Source organism: Pectinophora gossypiella, chromosome 19 (genome assembly GCF_024362695.1).
Source record: "Pectinophora gossypiella chromosome 19, ilPecGoss1.1, whole genome shotgun sequence".
In the NCBI taxonomy this organism is placed as follows: Eukaryota; Metazoa; Arthropoda; class Insecta; order Lepidoptera; family Gelechiidae; genus Pectinophora; species Pectinophora gossypiella.
Genome location: NC_065422.1, coordinates 10,631,302 through 10,645,969, shown reverse-complemented (window position 1 = coordinate 10,645,969; position 14,668 = coordinate 10,631,302). Strand labels below are relative to the sequence as shown.

General features: G+C 35.8%; 2 protein-coding genes across 3 annotated transcripts in view; both read left to right on the top strand.

Moving 5' to 3' along the window:
• The window catches only part of LOC126375640 (uncharacterized), a 39,975-nt gene extending 34,971 nt beyond the window's left edge, over positions 1-5,004 (top strand). For both annotated transcript variants that reach the window (XM_050022668.1, XM_050022667.1), the window contains 3 exons: positions 396-486; positions 1,784-1,883; positions 2,142-5,004. In XM_050022668.1, the coding sequence (XP_049878625.1) occupies positions 396-486; positions 1,784-1,883; positions 2,142-2,193 (243 nt within the window). In that variant the 3' untranslated portion in view covers positions 2,194-5,004. The remainder of the gene's footprint in view (positions 1-395; positions 487-1,783; positions 1,884-2,141) is intronic.
• Positions 5,005-6,475: 1,471 nt separating this feature from the next.
• LOC126375636 (AF4/FMR2 family member 1-like) overlaps positions 6,476-14,668 on the top strand; it is a 263,770-nt gene continuing 255,577 nt past the window's right edge. Inside the window, exon 1 of the mRNA XM_050022662.1 lies at positions 6,476-6,869. Within this exon, the coding sequence (XP_049878619.1) occupies positions 6,859-6,869 (11 nt within the window). The 5' untranslated portion in view covers positions 6,476-6,858. The remainder of the gene's footprint in view (positions 6,870-14,668) is intronic.

Sequence of the window (14,668 nt, the reverse complement as noted above, 5' to 3'; positions counted from 1 at the left end):
ATATTGAGGATAACTTCTTTTGATCTGCGGGAAAATTTTGCCGTTGAAAAATATAATTAATATTTATAACATTTTATAATTTTTACATTTTGCTGATACAAAACTTATCTAGGTATATTTAGAACTTGTTTGCTTTGAAAAGACGAAGTGAAGGTATCAAAGTAAAGAGATATTTATCTCTATTGTGGAGTAAAACTGGAGAGAAGCTCTGGGCTATGGACGACGCGACAAATACACGGTCTTCTATAAACGTACGACATTTATTTTTTGATAGTTAATACTTTGATAGAATACTCTGCATTTGTTGATCGAACCCCGCGTTTTTGTCGCGTCGCGCGTGATAGCGTAACCTATGCAGCGGGGGCAGTATATTAAAAAACAGATGCGTTTTCTAGCCGCCGACAACAAGGCCGTACTCGATAGCAGGCGCGACACAGCTACGCATCACTAGGCCGGCCTCTGGGCCTGCGCAAAAACCGGCGCCAGGTAACAAATATTCTTACTAAAATGATATAAATTATTTCAATGCGGGATTTTCCCGGCCACGTTCCCTATTAAACAAATAGATGGCGCTCTATAACGTTGTCTTAATTTAACCTTTTAGAGTGGTATTTATGAACGAATCTCAGCTTCGAGACTGCTCTCAAGACCATGTCAATGTGCCAGTTCTTATTTAAAAACAGGGACTTGAGTATGATCTTGAGGGCAGTCTCAGCTGAGATTAGTTTATTAATACTACCCTTAGTTTCATGGATTCCAGACATGTGCATCTTTTCTCTTTGTTTTTGGGTATAAATGATGACACTTTTTTCTTACACAAAGGCACAACACATTATCCAACCGTTATTATTCTGCTCAAAATAAAGAGAAGCAATAATAAGGTTGCAACACAATTCATCAAGCAGCCATTATTTTTATATAATGCTTTTGCCATTACATTATATTTTTGAATAATTATGTAGGTACCCGGGTAATGAGAAAATAGGTAACTATTAAGAAGGCGTTATACAGCGCCATCTATTTTTTTTTGTGGGAACGTGGCTTGGATAGTCTCTCGTCGAATATTGAATCAATTCCATACAATTATAAACTTACACATACACTATCTACAAGAGAAGAAAATCTTATAATTATGATAACTAAGCTAAAATTAGTAGCTATAGATGTAGTGCCTCCCGTTTGTTTCAATGTACTACTATCCTTCCCCTATGTACAATAAAATGTTGTGGTTGACGTAATTAAATATTGTGATGTAACAGTCGTATTGTAAATGTTTACGTTGTCTGTCTACTTGCAAAAGCGACTGAAAGTAGTTTTCTACTATTAAAAAAATTGAATTATCTACTCTTAGAACAAATAAACGAACGCGACGAATTTCATAAAAACATCATAGAAAGAAAAGCTAGAAGGAAAGAGAGGAGGGGGAAGACCAAGAAGAGCTTACATGGAACAGATTAAAGAAAATGTTAACGTCGTGTCTTATAGGGAATTCAATGAATTGGCCTTTGATAGACTGGATTGGAAAATGCTACACCGACAAGAGCGTGGCTCTTAAATTGTAGATGATGACTCTTAGAACAGAAAAATACCGTGTTAGCCGTGTTCGGAGAAGGCGTGACTTACGTCGCTGTGCCACGGGTTTGAATCCCGGTTCGGGCTCTAAACCGTTGAATTCGATCTTGGATTTGAATTCATGTTTGGATCACAGATACTTCACTACGCTGGTCCACAGCGGGTTGCCACGACTTGTAAAATATATTGATTTATAATATTTGTGTATCAGTGGCAACGCAAGCAGAGCAGCGCCCGGCCTCCGGTTCGGATGCGCGAGTGTCCGCGCTACCTCGCCCCTCGAGACTCCCCGGACCAAGACGGACCCTACGGTAATATTCCACACCAACTTGTATTGTTACTATTACTCTCTTCTGGGTTTCCACTAAAGCGGAGCGGAGCTGAGACCATGGTATAAGAAAACCAGCTATGCTCAAAAGTGACAGCTAACATTTCAAGGTTAGCCCAGATAGATAGATAGGTGGGTGGGAGATGTGGGTAATTAAATTAGTTCATCATACGATGGATGTACCTCTGATTACCCCATTGGGATATATTCGTAATCTTATGTTATGTTTATGTACTTTCAGACCACCATCAGTATACTCCGTAGCGCCGACGGCGGATGTCGACCACTACTGACGTCTGATCTGCTGTGCCAACTGGGGAAGACGCCCCCCCTAACGTATTAACTAATAATTTAACTAAATCTAGCGTAGCAACTAATTCGACTGAACGAAACCCGGTGTCTTGACATTTTTGTACCGCGTAGTGAATCTTAGCTCGTTTTACGAAAATAAAGATGGCCGCGACCGATTGACAGTTGAAATCAATGTTGTCAAAGTGAGAAATTAAAGAATCGAATTTTGAAATGGCAACACTTGATTGTAAATCGGTCAAGGACTAGTATTTGTTGAGAAATGTTTTGATTGTCCGAAATGGTGATACAATACACACGTTAAGGTGAACATTTTTTTGATAAAAGCAGTTGGAGTTTGACTGCGAAATTTTAAATTGAAACGGGCAAACCAAATTGTCCGCACAAGTTTTAAAGTTTGAACATTGCTTAGTTCCTTCAAAATTTCGGGCATCTCGCCATATCGTTTTCAAATACCCCAAGTAGACGTTGGCAGTATTAAGTAATCGGTTTATTTTTAATATTTGTAACATGACATACTGCCAACTTTTAAAAGCCGACAGGCACTGACCAATCACTCAATTGGGAGTAAATATTTTAAAATTATTTGATTGTATTTATTATCGTTAGACAATAATTAAGAGAGACTTATTTGAATGCAAATAAACGTTAACTTTGTAATATTTTTTGTACTCATTGAGATCAATTCACCGTGACATTTTAATCGCCCTTCATTGCAAGTGTTTTGTTATGGATTCGACATTGTAAATTTTTCTAGCGAAAATTTTGCTAATGTCCTTAATTTGAGGTCAGAAATTCGCTTTTCACCCCTTGAAAAGTCTTCCAATTTCCAACCTCCGCATGTAAACGAATGCTCTCTCATCGTTCTCATCAAGTGAAGCTCAAAATTACAAAATTTCTACCTAATTCATGATTTGGTACAAAGACATACAAATTTAGATATTATTCCTATATTGTTTACAAATTTAGTACGTAGTATATGAGCGTTATCTTTGGGAATAGTTATTTATTTCAGAATAAGAAGTTTTGCATTTCGTTTAGAGATTGTAATCGTTTAGGGACGTGTAATTTAATTGTATTTTGCTTTAGATGTAAAATTTATTATTATATTTAAAATTATTCTCTTATAAATACTAACTATTGTAATATAAAACAAAATATTGAGGTATACGCACAGAGCACGGTAACAAATTTTGTAACAAAGGAATTAAACTTACAAAAATAACAGAAACGATAGTTTCTATGTAGCGGTTTAGATAGTACTGCACAAAAACAATGTGTTATTCATACAACTTCATATAAAATAAACATTGCTTGAAGAATATACATAGACGTTGCCGCTTCTACTTTTTATAAATCTTTATCTTCAACATGTAACATATCGTAAAACTGTATCTTCCTTAAATTATTAAATTACAGAAATCGCTTACGCTTTCGGCATTCTTATATTCCTTCAACTTGTTTCCGGCCAAATTACAGTATTTTATTTTATATATATGTGTTATAAATCCACAAGTATATACAGCAATAATATATTAAAAGCACCCCGTGAAGTCTATGACATCTCAAATGTGAAGAGTGCAACATTGTGTGTAATAATCTATCGCGCAATTGACATGTCATCGATTTTACAAATATGTATTGTACATTATTATTACGTGCAAATGTGAAATATGTACAGCGACTGATTTTTGTAAATGTTTGTTTCATAGCTGTATTAAATTGTAAAGGCTAGTTACTTGCGTTGATATACGTGGCATTGTCTTATTAAAGCCTCTCAATAATTCGATAAGAAAAAAAAAGTCTTTTCATAAAACGTAACCACAAACTTTTAAGTTTTTATTTCTATGGTACATTGATTGTATCATTATACCTTTCACCTTTGGTACTTTTAAACGTGTCGTTGTTTTTAAACGATTCAATATGCGTTCGACCTTTGTTCTGAGGCAGTACTTACACGCTTCCTCGCATTTTTCGTGTATCGCTTTGACATTCTTAACAAGAATTTCTTGTACAATTGTTGTAGTCTTGTGTGTAAGACTCAAGTCTAGAAACATATCCAGTGACCTTCAAAAACAATCCTTGTCTACGTTGCTTATATTTTTTGTCGCCACTCTACGTAAGCACGAAAAATTACTAAGTCTGGCCACGATCGTATAGGTATATCTCTTTGGAAAGAAACAACATCATCCTATCGTGTTTCCCGTTTTAATTTCAGAGTTCGCTTATCTAGCCTGACGTTATTGGGTTCAGAGCTATTCACACCGATTACAGCCGTAAGGCCCAGGTGCTTTTTAAAATCCAAATCTCATTGTTAATAATAACCCTGATACCAGGGTTGATGCGGTTGGTAATTCACCTCACAACCCACACGATAGAAGAAGAAGAGATTGTTTAATTATTGTGTCTAGAAATCTGGGCCTCATGAGGTTATAGAAGCAACTGTCAATTTGCCCTAATTTCCCCAGATGACTGAAATACATAAAAGAAAAATATTTTATAAGGCCATATATCATCTCACTGATGGATGTTATCAGCCTGCCCTATCCCACTCTTAGTACCTATACACTTAGATACATACGCATGTATTCCTCTTGCACTCATCTCTGTCAGTCAATAGATGATGATAATATGATAATAAAGTCAATGTCATGATAGCAACGCAGAAACAGCCCGTGTCCGCTCCTCGCGCCGGCCCGCTGACATATCCGTCGTCGAACTCACACGACGTGCCTTATTTAGGTAGACTAAGGAATTTTGTTTTCATTTTCTAATAAAACTATGTATTTACACAAGCTGTTTCATTTTTAGATGCTTTTGAATTTTATACTCCTTGTTAAAGAGTACGGTCACGAGCATTAATATGTATACACTTTGGTACCATGTCACATTAACTTTTTTGACAAATTGAACTGTAAGTCTCACTAAATGTCAAATATGTTAGTGCGACAGTCCTAAAGTGTGGGTACATTATATTGCTCATGACTGTACCTATGGGCTATGGTACGTCATAGGGTGGTTCTTCGAACCGGAAGTCGGTATTTGCAAAAAGATCAAAAATTCTAGGATATTTTGGCATTCACGACAACGATATTGACTTCCAGTGTTTGAAGTACTACCCTATCGGGTGTCAATAATCTTTGAAATGGGGGTTTAAAAATGCCGAATGTGCGCGTAGTGCGCAATGTCAAGAAATGTCATAGCAATATTGCTTCTTAAGATTAATTGCTCTAATGTGGCCCTTTTGACACCCCAGCGGAAGCAAATAATAAAAATTAGGTGCAGGTTGAGTTAACACCGCTCACCCCCAAAAAAGATAACGCGCGAACAGAAGAGTATTTCAGAGTTCAAACAAGCTAAATATATCTAGCTATCCCTAAAAGAAAAACCGAATCTAGCGCAGGTACTTAAGGTATACTGAATCCTGATTGTCGCTGAGTGCGTACTTGCAAGGAAAACGCATGGTGTGCATACAACATGCATGATGATTAATATGGCACGTCCCACGCATATCACTCCTCCCCTGTGGGATTTTAAACCTATTGTGTTAGTAGAATACGTATTTACCTACCTACTTCTTAACACGAAGTTACCAACTCGTAGTCCGGATAATTATCATGACAAAATAATCGTAAATACTTAGGTATTGATATATTTTATCGTAGGTCTACTCTTATGTTATTTGGAAGGAAGGTAATATAATACAATAACTACTGATTTGTAGATACTCTTTATTGAATCTAGTCTATCATTGTATCCCACAGGTGGGCTATATATCGCTCGCAAGTATGTCAGTTGTGTTTTTGCAGTTACAAAGAAACGCGAAACATAGAAATAAAATACACGTATTGCTTCTATAAATCTACTAAAGTACGTGATCAGAACGAACTTAGTAAGATTTTTATTATTATTTATTTGATACCTACGGAATTCATTCATTAAGTGAACGGAACCCAAAAAGTATGGCACGGGAATGTAAATCGACAGATTATAAATCTTAAAATTAATAGTCCGATTCCTGCCTGCCAGCTGCCGATTGCAAAAGTTCTTCGAAATAAAGCAAGACAATAAACTGAACTTTAAATCTAAGAAAATATATTTTAATTTATTTCAAACAAAAAAATATATTTTTATTTAAAAATGTGTACTGTAATTAGACAAACTATAATAATGTTGTAGTCACTAATAAAATAGCACGAATCGGACATATACGACGCTAGCGCCAACTGTCACTTTTCGTGCTAGTGTGCGTGAAACGAAATCGCACGGTACGCGAGTGTGCGACGTCGCGAGCTCTCCGTAATTTTTGCTTTGTACGTTTTTATTTTTGTAATTAACTCATGAAGACGGAATGATTATAAATGTAATAACCTCAAGTGATAAGAAATGTGATAATACAACGCAATGGCCCTCAAAATTCGCTGTGTATCCTACTACTATGTGATCCCGTGCAATAACTCGTCACTTCGGTTGTTTGTCAATGACGTCTGCGTTTAGCGCAGCAAAAAGTGGAATTTTAGTTTTGATTGTGACAAGTAGTGCAAACAGAAATAATACAAATCGTGCTAATTGATGAGTGTCTGTAAAATGGATGAGTGTTTTCTCCGTTGGAACCTTCTTTTACCAACAGGAGCAATCCGAGGAGTCTCATGAAGAAAGGGTTAGTTTACCTGTTTATGTTTACTTTAATGCTTTGAAAATTTGTGATAAAGTGCTAAATACCGTGGCTGTTAACATGCAATTATGAAGATTGCGAAACTGAGCTTATCTTTGTAAGATTGTAGGTTAGGAGTTGCTTTTGGGTTTGTTTGTTGTTTCATATTACAAAAAAATAAGTGATTACAATTAAATAATAATCAGCTGCGATGTTTGGCATATTTATCACAAACGCGGATACTGTATTGAGGCTGGGATATGTTATTTTTCTTTTGTTACTTTCTCTTATCCATGGAGTGAAGGGAGTGAGCAGGATAGGTATAGGGCCGCGAGTGTAGTGCGAGCGAGAGGGCGCGCTACGAGGCGAGTTCCGCGGCCGAGGTTCAGGTGTCCACACACGACTTCTTGTCTTTATTACTTACTTTTCTATTGAATTGCTATGGCACTAGCATGTAGTTTAATGAGCCTATGAAATTAATAATGGTTTACGATAACTTGCATTTGATGGTTACACAAGACACAATGAAGCAATCATTTGGAAATTCTATTCTATTATGCAGATGACCCAGCTTTGGATCCTTATATTTAAATTGCTAATATATTTTGATTGGTCTTACCAAACTTATCGAACACTATGAAGTGTCACTGTTTTGGGACTACACCTGTGTTTTTAATTAATTATAATAATGAAACTGCTGCATAAACTCAGCCTTCTTGAGAAACATTATTAGATCAGCTCATAACTATATCCCAATTGGGATAGTTAGAGGTACATACACAAACAACACATTATTAACATTATCAAACATTAGAAACATTATTACTTCTGTAAGATTGATTGATTGATGTAAGGTTAATAATTCTATACATTTTATTACATACGTAAGACACTAAAAACAAACACACTCAGTGGTTTTATTGCTAATTAGGAATCTATACAAGGTAACCAATGGGTTGAAAGTAGAATGTACTTGATTCATTAATCAACTGTCAAAAAAATACCAATACATCCTACTTCCTAAAGTCAATCACTAATTACAGTCAATTGGGTAATTATGAATATTATGAATATAGGCACAAGGAAATGGCTCAGCTTGTGCTGTGGTGGAGCCAAGCTATGGCACCATATTTCCTCTTCCTAGGATATTGGTTTTTTTGACAAAACAAGAGATGGCACAGCATGACAAAAAAGATCAAAGTCATACACCAATCGTGTTATAACTGATGTTTTCAAACTAATGTTTTCTTTTAAATATAAAAAAATATCTAAAGAAATTCTCTTTAAAAATACTTAGTTAAAGTTAATACTTTAATAACTGTTAACAGTTTAGGTACCTGGTTGTTTGAAACTGTATTTACAAGTTTTGTATTGCAGAATAGACTTAAGTACCAAAAATTTACAACCTAATACGCCTTACTACTGGGATGGCTCAGGCCTCCCCAAAAAACCAATTTAATAAAGTTTAAATTATAATGACATCATTATTAAAATAATATAGGCGATTGTGATTGCCTAGTTTTCATATTGACACATAACTTATAGGTCATATTACCACAATAACCACTCAATGAGTGTTATCAATTATTGGCGCTATAGCTTTCAATAAAAACAACCATTATTCTGTTTAGTATAAGGTGCAGTATGTTCCTAGCAGTGTATATGAGCACAAAGTATTTTGTAATGCAATGAGGTCATATATCCATTGATTTGATTGAAGTAATGAAATTATTAAAACCTGTAATAACCTTTTTATGTGACTGTTGGATATAAATAAAGTATTTTCCTAGTTTCATAATTATTGTACACCCTTTATACTATTTATTAAACAAATATCATTAATAAATAAAAAGTAAACAAATAAAACCCAACATCAAAAATTAATCATGCTTCATACAAATAATACATTGTGAATTACATAGGTAACTTAATTCAGAAAATAACTTATGTATATGATTTTTACATAGATAATATTTAATGTTGATTACTTATCAGTTAAGATAACTTATAAGTATTGTTATATTATCAATGTTGTAAATATAACATAATATTTTAAATACAATTATATACAAGTTTTTCTAATAAATAATTTTGCATAATATAATATAACTTGCTAATATAACATGTGACCTTTAATAATGAGGAAAAGGAATTAAGATTATGAAAGTAATTTTAGGTTTTTACATAAGTAAGGGAGCTGTGGTAGCCCAGTTGGTAGAACGCTTGCCTCTCACTTTACGGACGCAGTTTCGAATCCAGCACAGGCCTAAACCAATGATTGGTGAATTTGTTTTCGAATTAATGTTTGGATCATAAATTATTATCACATGCTCAGCGGTGAAGGAAAACATTGTGAGGAAACCCACATTCTCGAGAAATGCCTTTTCGGAGATATGTGACCTAACCTGTATTGGGCTGAATTTCCCTTCGCGGGTTGGAAGGTCAGACAGGCAATCGCTTATGTAAAAAACCGGAACTGTCAAATCTTCAGGTTAGGTAAGCGGACCCTGTGAAAAACGGGACAATGCTTAGGGAGACCTATAATTTGGTCCACTCGATATCTCAACTCAAAGTTCCATTTTCTACCGCCTATCACCTAGCTACTGGGTGGCGACTCACGACATTTCTCTTAAATAAACTTATAAAAATATTACCACATAAATTAGCTGTCACCTCACTTGATCGTGAAATGTTGTGCAGGAATGTCGGCGACATTTGGGACTGATCTGCCTTGACCTTCCAACTGTGTCAAGGGTCTGCAGCTTCCTTATGAGAACTTGAAGCTTGAGAATTATAATATTGAACAAGCATTGAACCATAATATACATTATTTGTATAATAAATGCAATCGGATAATAATTCAAAATTTACAAAAACAAAATAATTATATATAACCTCGATAGATGAAGATGGACAATCTGTAGATCAGGAATGAACCAACTCGGGCGTCAACTCTCATAACTTGCGCTGGAGCGTTAAGTTTTCTTAAATTTTACTGGCTGCTTGGCAGAAGCTACCTCCGTAGACAAGTCGATCTTTTACGTCTCGTCGTCTCGTGTAATCTGGGAGTCTTCAAGGCTAAAGTGAATAGGCATTTACTAGGTAAGCGTGATCCACCTTAGACCACATCGTCACATTATGCTCAAACGTGATCCTATATTATTTAAAGAAAGAAGAGATAAATTCCTATTACATTACACAAACACAGTATCGTGTGAGTCACACACAAAATAAGTTACCTTGTGAAATCTGCAATCCTTACCAAGCCTAATCAAATCAGCATAAAATCAATATTTTCCCCTATAGAAGCTCTAACAATAATCTTATCAATAAACAGTCGCGGTTTTTCCCTTTATTTTATATAATATTATTTTCATGACAAGTATGGAAATATGCTTGCTTTTTAATATTTCACCTGATTAAATCTTTAAAGACATAAATAAATATGTTGTTTTACTGGCAAAATATAACAATATATTAAATTAAATATGATATTCTTTACTTATTTTCATAGTATACCATTTGTACATGTCTCATAGTCAACCATAATACAATACCAATTTTACCACTTGATGGGGGAGGGCGATCTATGTAACTTACTTATGAATTTTAATCAAGAAAAATCACCCAACATTTTAATACGTTTTCTATAACGTCACAGTGTGCTTTTTCATACAAATTCCATAGTAATTTCGTGTTTTCACTTTTAGTAATTAGTAACTGATTTGACTAGTTGGTAACTAGCCTATTATTATTAATACGTCATTTATAAGTAATTATTTTTCTAGGTCCGTTCGTTTTATTTCTTTTTGGCAGGTATCTTAATGTATACTTTTATGCACTATACTCTCTGAGACATAGGTGCTAATTCCTGTAAATACCATCTAATTTTATTTTAAGTTATATCTGTCATTTTCTTATCCGCCGAAAAGGAAAGGGACGGGTAATCGACAAGCATAAAATTTATGGAACACACGTCAATTTTAAGCACAAATCTAAACCAACCGTCTAAAAATTTTACACCCGTCAATAACCCGACATAGTTAAGTAGACAGCACGACAAACGGATTGCATACCAGCGACGTACCTTTTGATTCGCCCGGGTTATTCATTCATTTACTCATTCTTCCTAAAATTAAGAGCTGTGAATCGTCCGTTCCTTTCCTTTTCTACGGATATGAAAATGACGGATATAACTTTAAATAAAATTAGGCGGTGTCTGCAGGAATCGGGGCCATAGTGTAAGTTCTTGGACAGTAGCCTCTTGCTAGTTTGTTGTAGGCCTCTTCTCTTTCACAAAAACATGCACATACAACACAACAGAGATCTTTCTTTTACGAACACATTACTGTTCTTAAGCATCTTTATTGAATTCTTATAAAAATTGTGTCTTGCAATATTGCAATACTTCTATGGAATCACACACATTATTAATAACTTTATGTACTATGTATTATTATATTATAAATAATTTATGTATCCTCAGGTCGATAGGGTAATTTAAAGGATATATTCAATTTAAGTTCTTCACAAGTGACCTTTGATAATAATGCAAATATGGCCAAGGTAACGTTGAAACAAGCGTTGCATACAAACGGAAGAGTGACAGGTACCTTGCATATTTTTAAAAGGAAATGTTGTGCTACAGAGCTTTACGACATGCATACGTTAACGCTCGTACTCTGTCGGGGTTGGCAAACCTGTAAATCGTTGGTATAAACTTGTCTTATGATTATGAAGCACTTTTGGTAATTAGGTCTTCATCATCATCAATTTAAGAGGCACGCTCTTGTCGGTGTAGCATTTTCCATTACAGTCTACCAAAGGCCAATTCTCTATAAGACACGACGTTAACTTTTTCATTAATCTGTTCCATGTAAGCACTTCTTGGTCTTCCCCTTCCTCTCTTTCCTTCTATAATGTTTTTAATAAATTTGTCGTGTCTTATTAGGTGTCCAACATCTTGCCTCTTCTGTCCTCAATTGGGTTTTAGTTAAGGTTTATTCTGAAGGCTACAGATGAAATTTTCTTGCAAGTAAGTTTTTTTAATTTCATTGATTACCTACTTGGCTGAATCCGTATTTGTCGCTTTTTGTGGCTATGTATGAAATATATCAAAAGGAGTTACGGAGCATAATGCACCACGCTCTAAATTGGTTAAAAACACTGAGATTCGAATCTATTAAAATTGACTCGACTGGAGTCGAACCCAACTTGGCATTTTAAGTAGTACATTATGATTAGAAGTACTTTCTGCCCTCGATTCCCTACGCGTTGACTTTGGATACCGCGCGCGGCACATTATTTCCACCCTTGTCTTTATCCCTTTAGGGGCTGATTTTCGGAATTAAAATTATGTTTATATCCTTTCCTGGGTCTCAAACTATCTCCATATCAAATTTCATCTAAATCGGTTCAGCGGTTTAAGCGTGAAAAGGTAACAGGCAGACAGGCTTGCGTTCTTGTTGACGTGACTTATTGTAGATTTCCGCAGATGTCGTTAACTACTTGGCCGGACAAATGGACCGCTGAGAGCTCTCACGTGGTGCAGAGTCATTTTCGCATATTATAATATCAGTATGGATTTCCTTCGTTCTTCTATTGACGTTGGTAACCTACATAATACGGTTCCCGATAAGAGTAGCGCGGAGTACCTATAGAGTACGATGAATAATCAACTAACTAATGTACTACCAGTATTTGGGATCGTTATTAATTAACTATACGCAACCTTGTTTAAGCGATAAACTAAATTATGTTTAATGCAACACTTATAGTGATGAATGAATTTGGAGTTGTGAGGAGTATTTCTTCTTCTCTCGTTTGGGTTGTGCCCAATAAGCACCCTATTACATAGTTATCTGGGTGTATATATATACTGTACACCTCTGTCTACCCCTTTGGGAACACAAGCGTGACGCTAAGTATGCCAAAGGCTCATGTAACTTTTAGACAATCGGGTGATCAGCCTTCAGTGTCCTCAGTCCTTACCAAACTAGGGCTCACAAAGTGATTGTTGTGATATGTCCCCTTGGGACTCGAAACCGGGACCGCGGGAGTATTGCTGTATTTGTCACTCGATGACTGCCTGGCTTCCTACATGAAATAATTTCACTACAATTATTCAGTAGTGGGGCTTACTATGTTTACGATCCAAAAGGATAAAATGTTATTGTTATCCACTTTGGAAGAGCGGTGCCTTCTAATACAGGCCTTCTAATATAAGCTTAGAAGAAGGCATCAGCCTCTAGCTGATTGTATTTTGTTTGTTGCCAATAAAACATTATTATTATTTTTTTAATCCTCTTCTTATTGTGGGGTTATGAGGTGGATTACCAACCAATTTACAATAGTAATTGCTCGGTACTTAAGTCACAAAAACAGTGTCTAAAAGATAAACAGTGATTATCAGTTGAACAAAAATAATAATATCTTAACATTTCAACGATTTCGAAGTTAGTAAATTAATGTTAGAAGGGTACAGAAAGTTTTTGGGTACAAATGAATTCTAATAAATAATTAAATTGATTGTCTAGCCAAATAGTTCCATTGCTAATTTAAGTCACGTGCAAGTAATGTAGGTGCCTCATCTCATAAATTATCATCACGTTTTATGTAGGTATGTAATCTTCCAATATTTACATTAAAATAAAAACGTCCATTATAATAATTACCCGATCGTTCGAAAGTAAGATGATCCGTGCTTGAAAGCACGTTAAGCTGTTGATCCCGGTTACTACTTACTGAGTACGTCAGGCCAGCTTTACTGTGTGCCATGTGACCGGACCTTCGAAGTTTGGTTTTGCCAGCCACATCAGAGCCCACCACAACAACGACCCGGGATAGATATTTAGGAGTCGCCGTCGCTGGATACGGTTTGGACGACATGATGATGATGATGACGTAGTCATTACATGAGCCATGTCAGGAGCCTTTGGCGGCTCAATAATAGCCCTGACACCAGGGTTGCTGAGGTTGGTAATCCACCTCACAACCCACACGATAGAAGAAGATAATTATTTTATAGTAGTATTGTGTGTTGTAACTGCCCTCAGTTAGCGTGTACAAGAATACATATTAGAAATACACCTCGTTAATCAATCACTCTCACAGGCCTACTGGAAGAAATTTCTCTTAGAAATAAGTTGTGCCTTATGTCTATCTTCTTTGTTGTCATATATTGTTTTTGTAGTGTCCTGTGTACAAAAAATGCTGAATAAATAAATGTTTTACTATCATTATTTGGCTGTTTCGCACCCGGTTTCCAGCCAGTTCGTTTAGAGTTTAAGAAGTACAACGTTTGTGTTCGATAATGGCGGCAATTAATCGTGGTGCGCACGCGCCGGTGTAAACTATAACAAGCTCGTTACTCCTCGGTTTACGATTGGTAGGGTATATCGACTACTTTGATCCTATTGCTCAATTTCGCAACTCCTGAGCTGTTTAACACGTTAACAGTCCCCATACAAGCGTTTCAAAACATGCCATATGTCCAAATGAGATATTATATTTTTTGGCTTTCGTTTGTTATTCAATGTGACATGTTTTTGACTTTTTCTATTTATAAGGTCTTTGGCTACAAGTCCTTTATGAAAATATCAACAAATTTTACGAGTCCGTGATTTGACAGCCCATAAAGCTGCACTGGTCTCGTGTACCTCATAGGGTACACGAACTCGGCGGAACCGCTCCCCGTGTGCCACATACGGTACACCGGACTGTTAACGTGTTAAGCGTTGGTTCGTTTAAAGTTAGGAGTTGGCTAAACTTGGGTACGAAATCTAATTGACAGCTAAGTGTCGTAA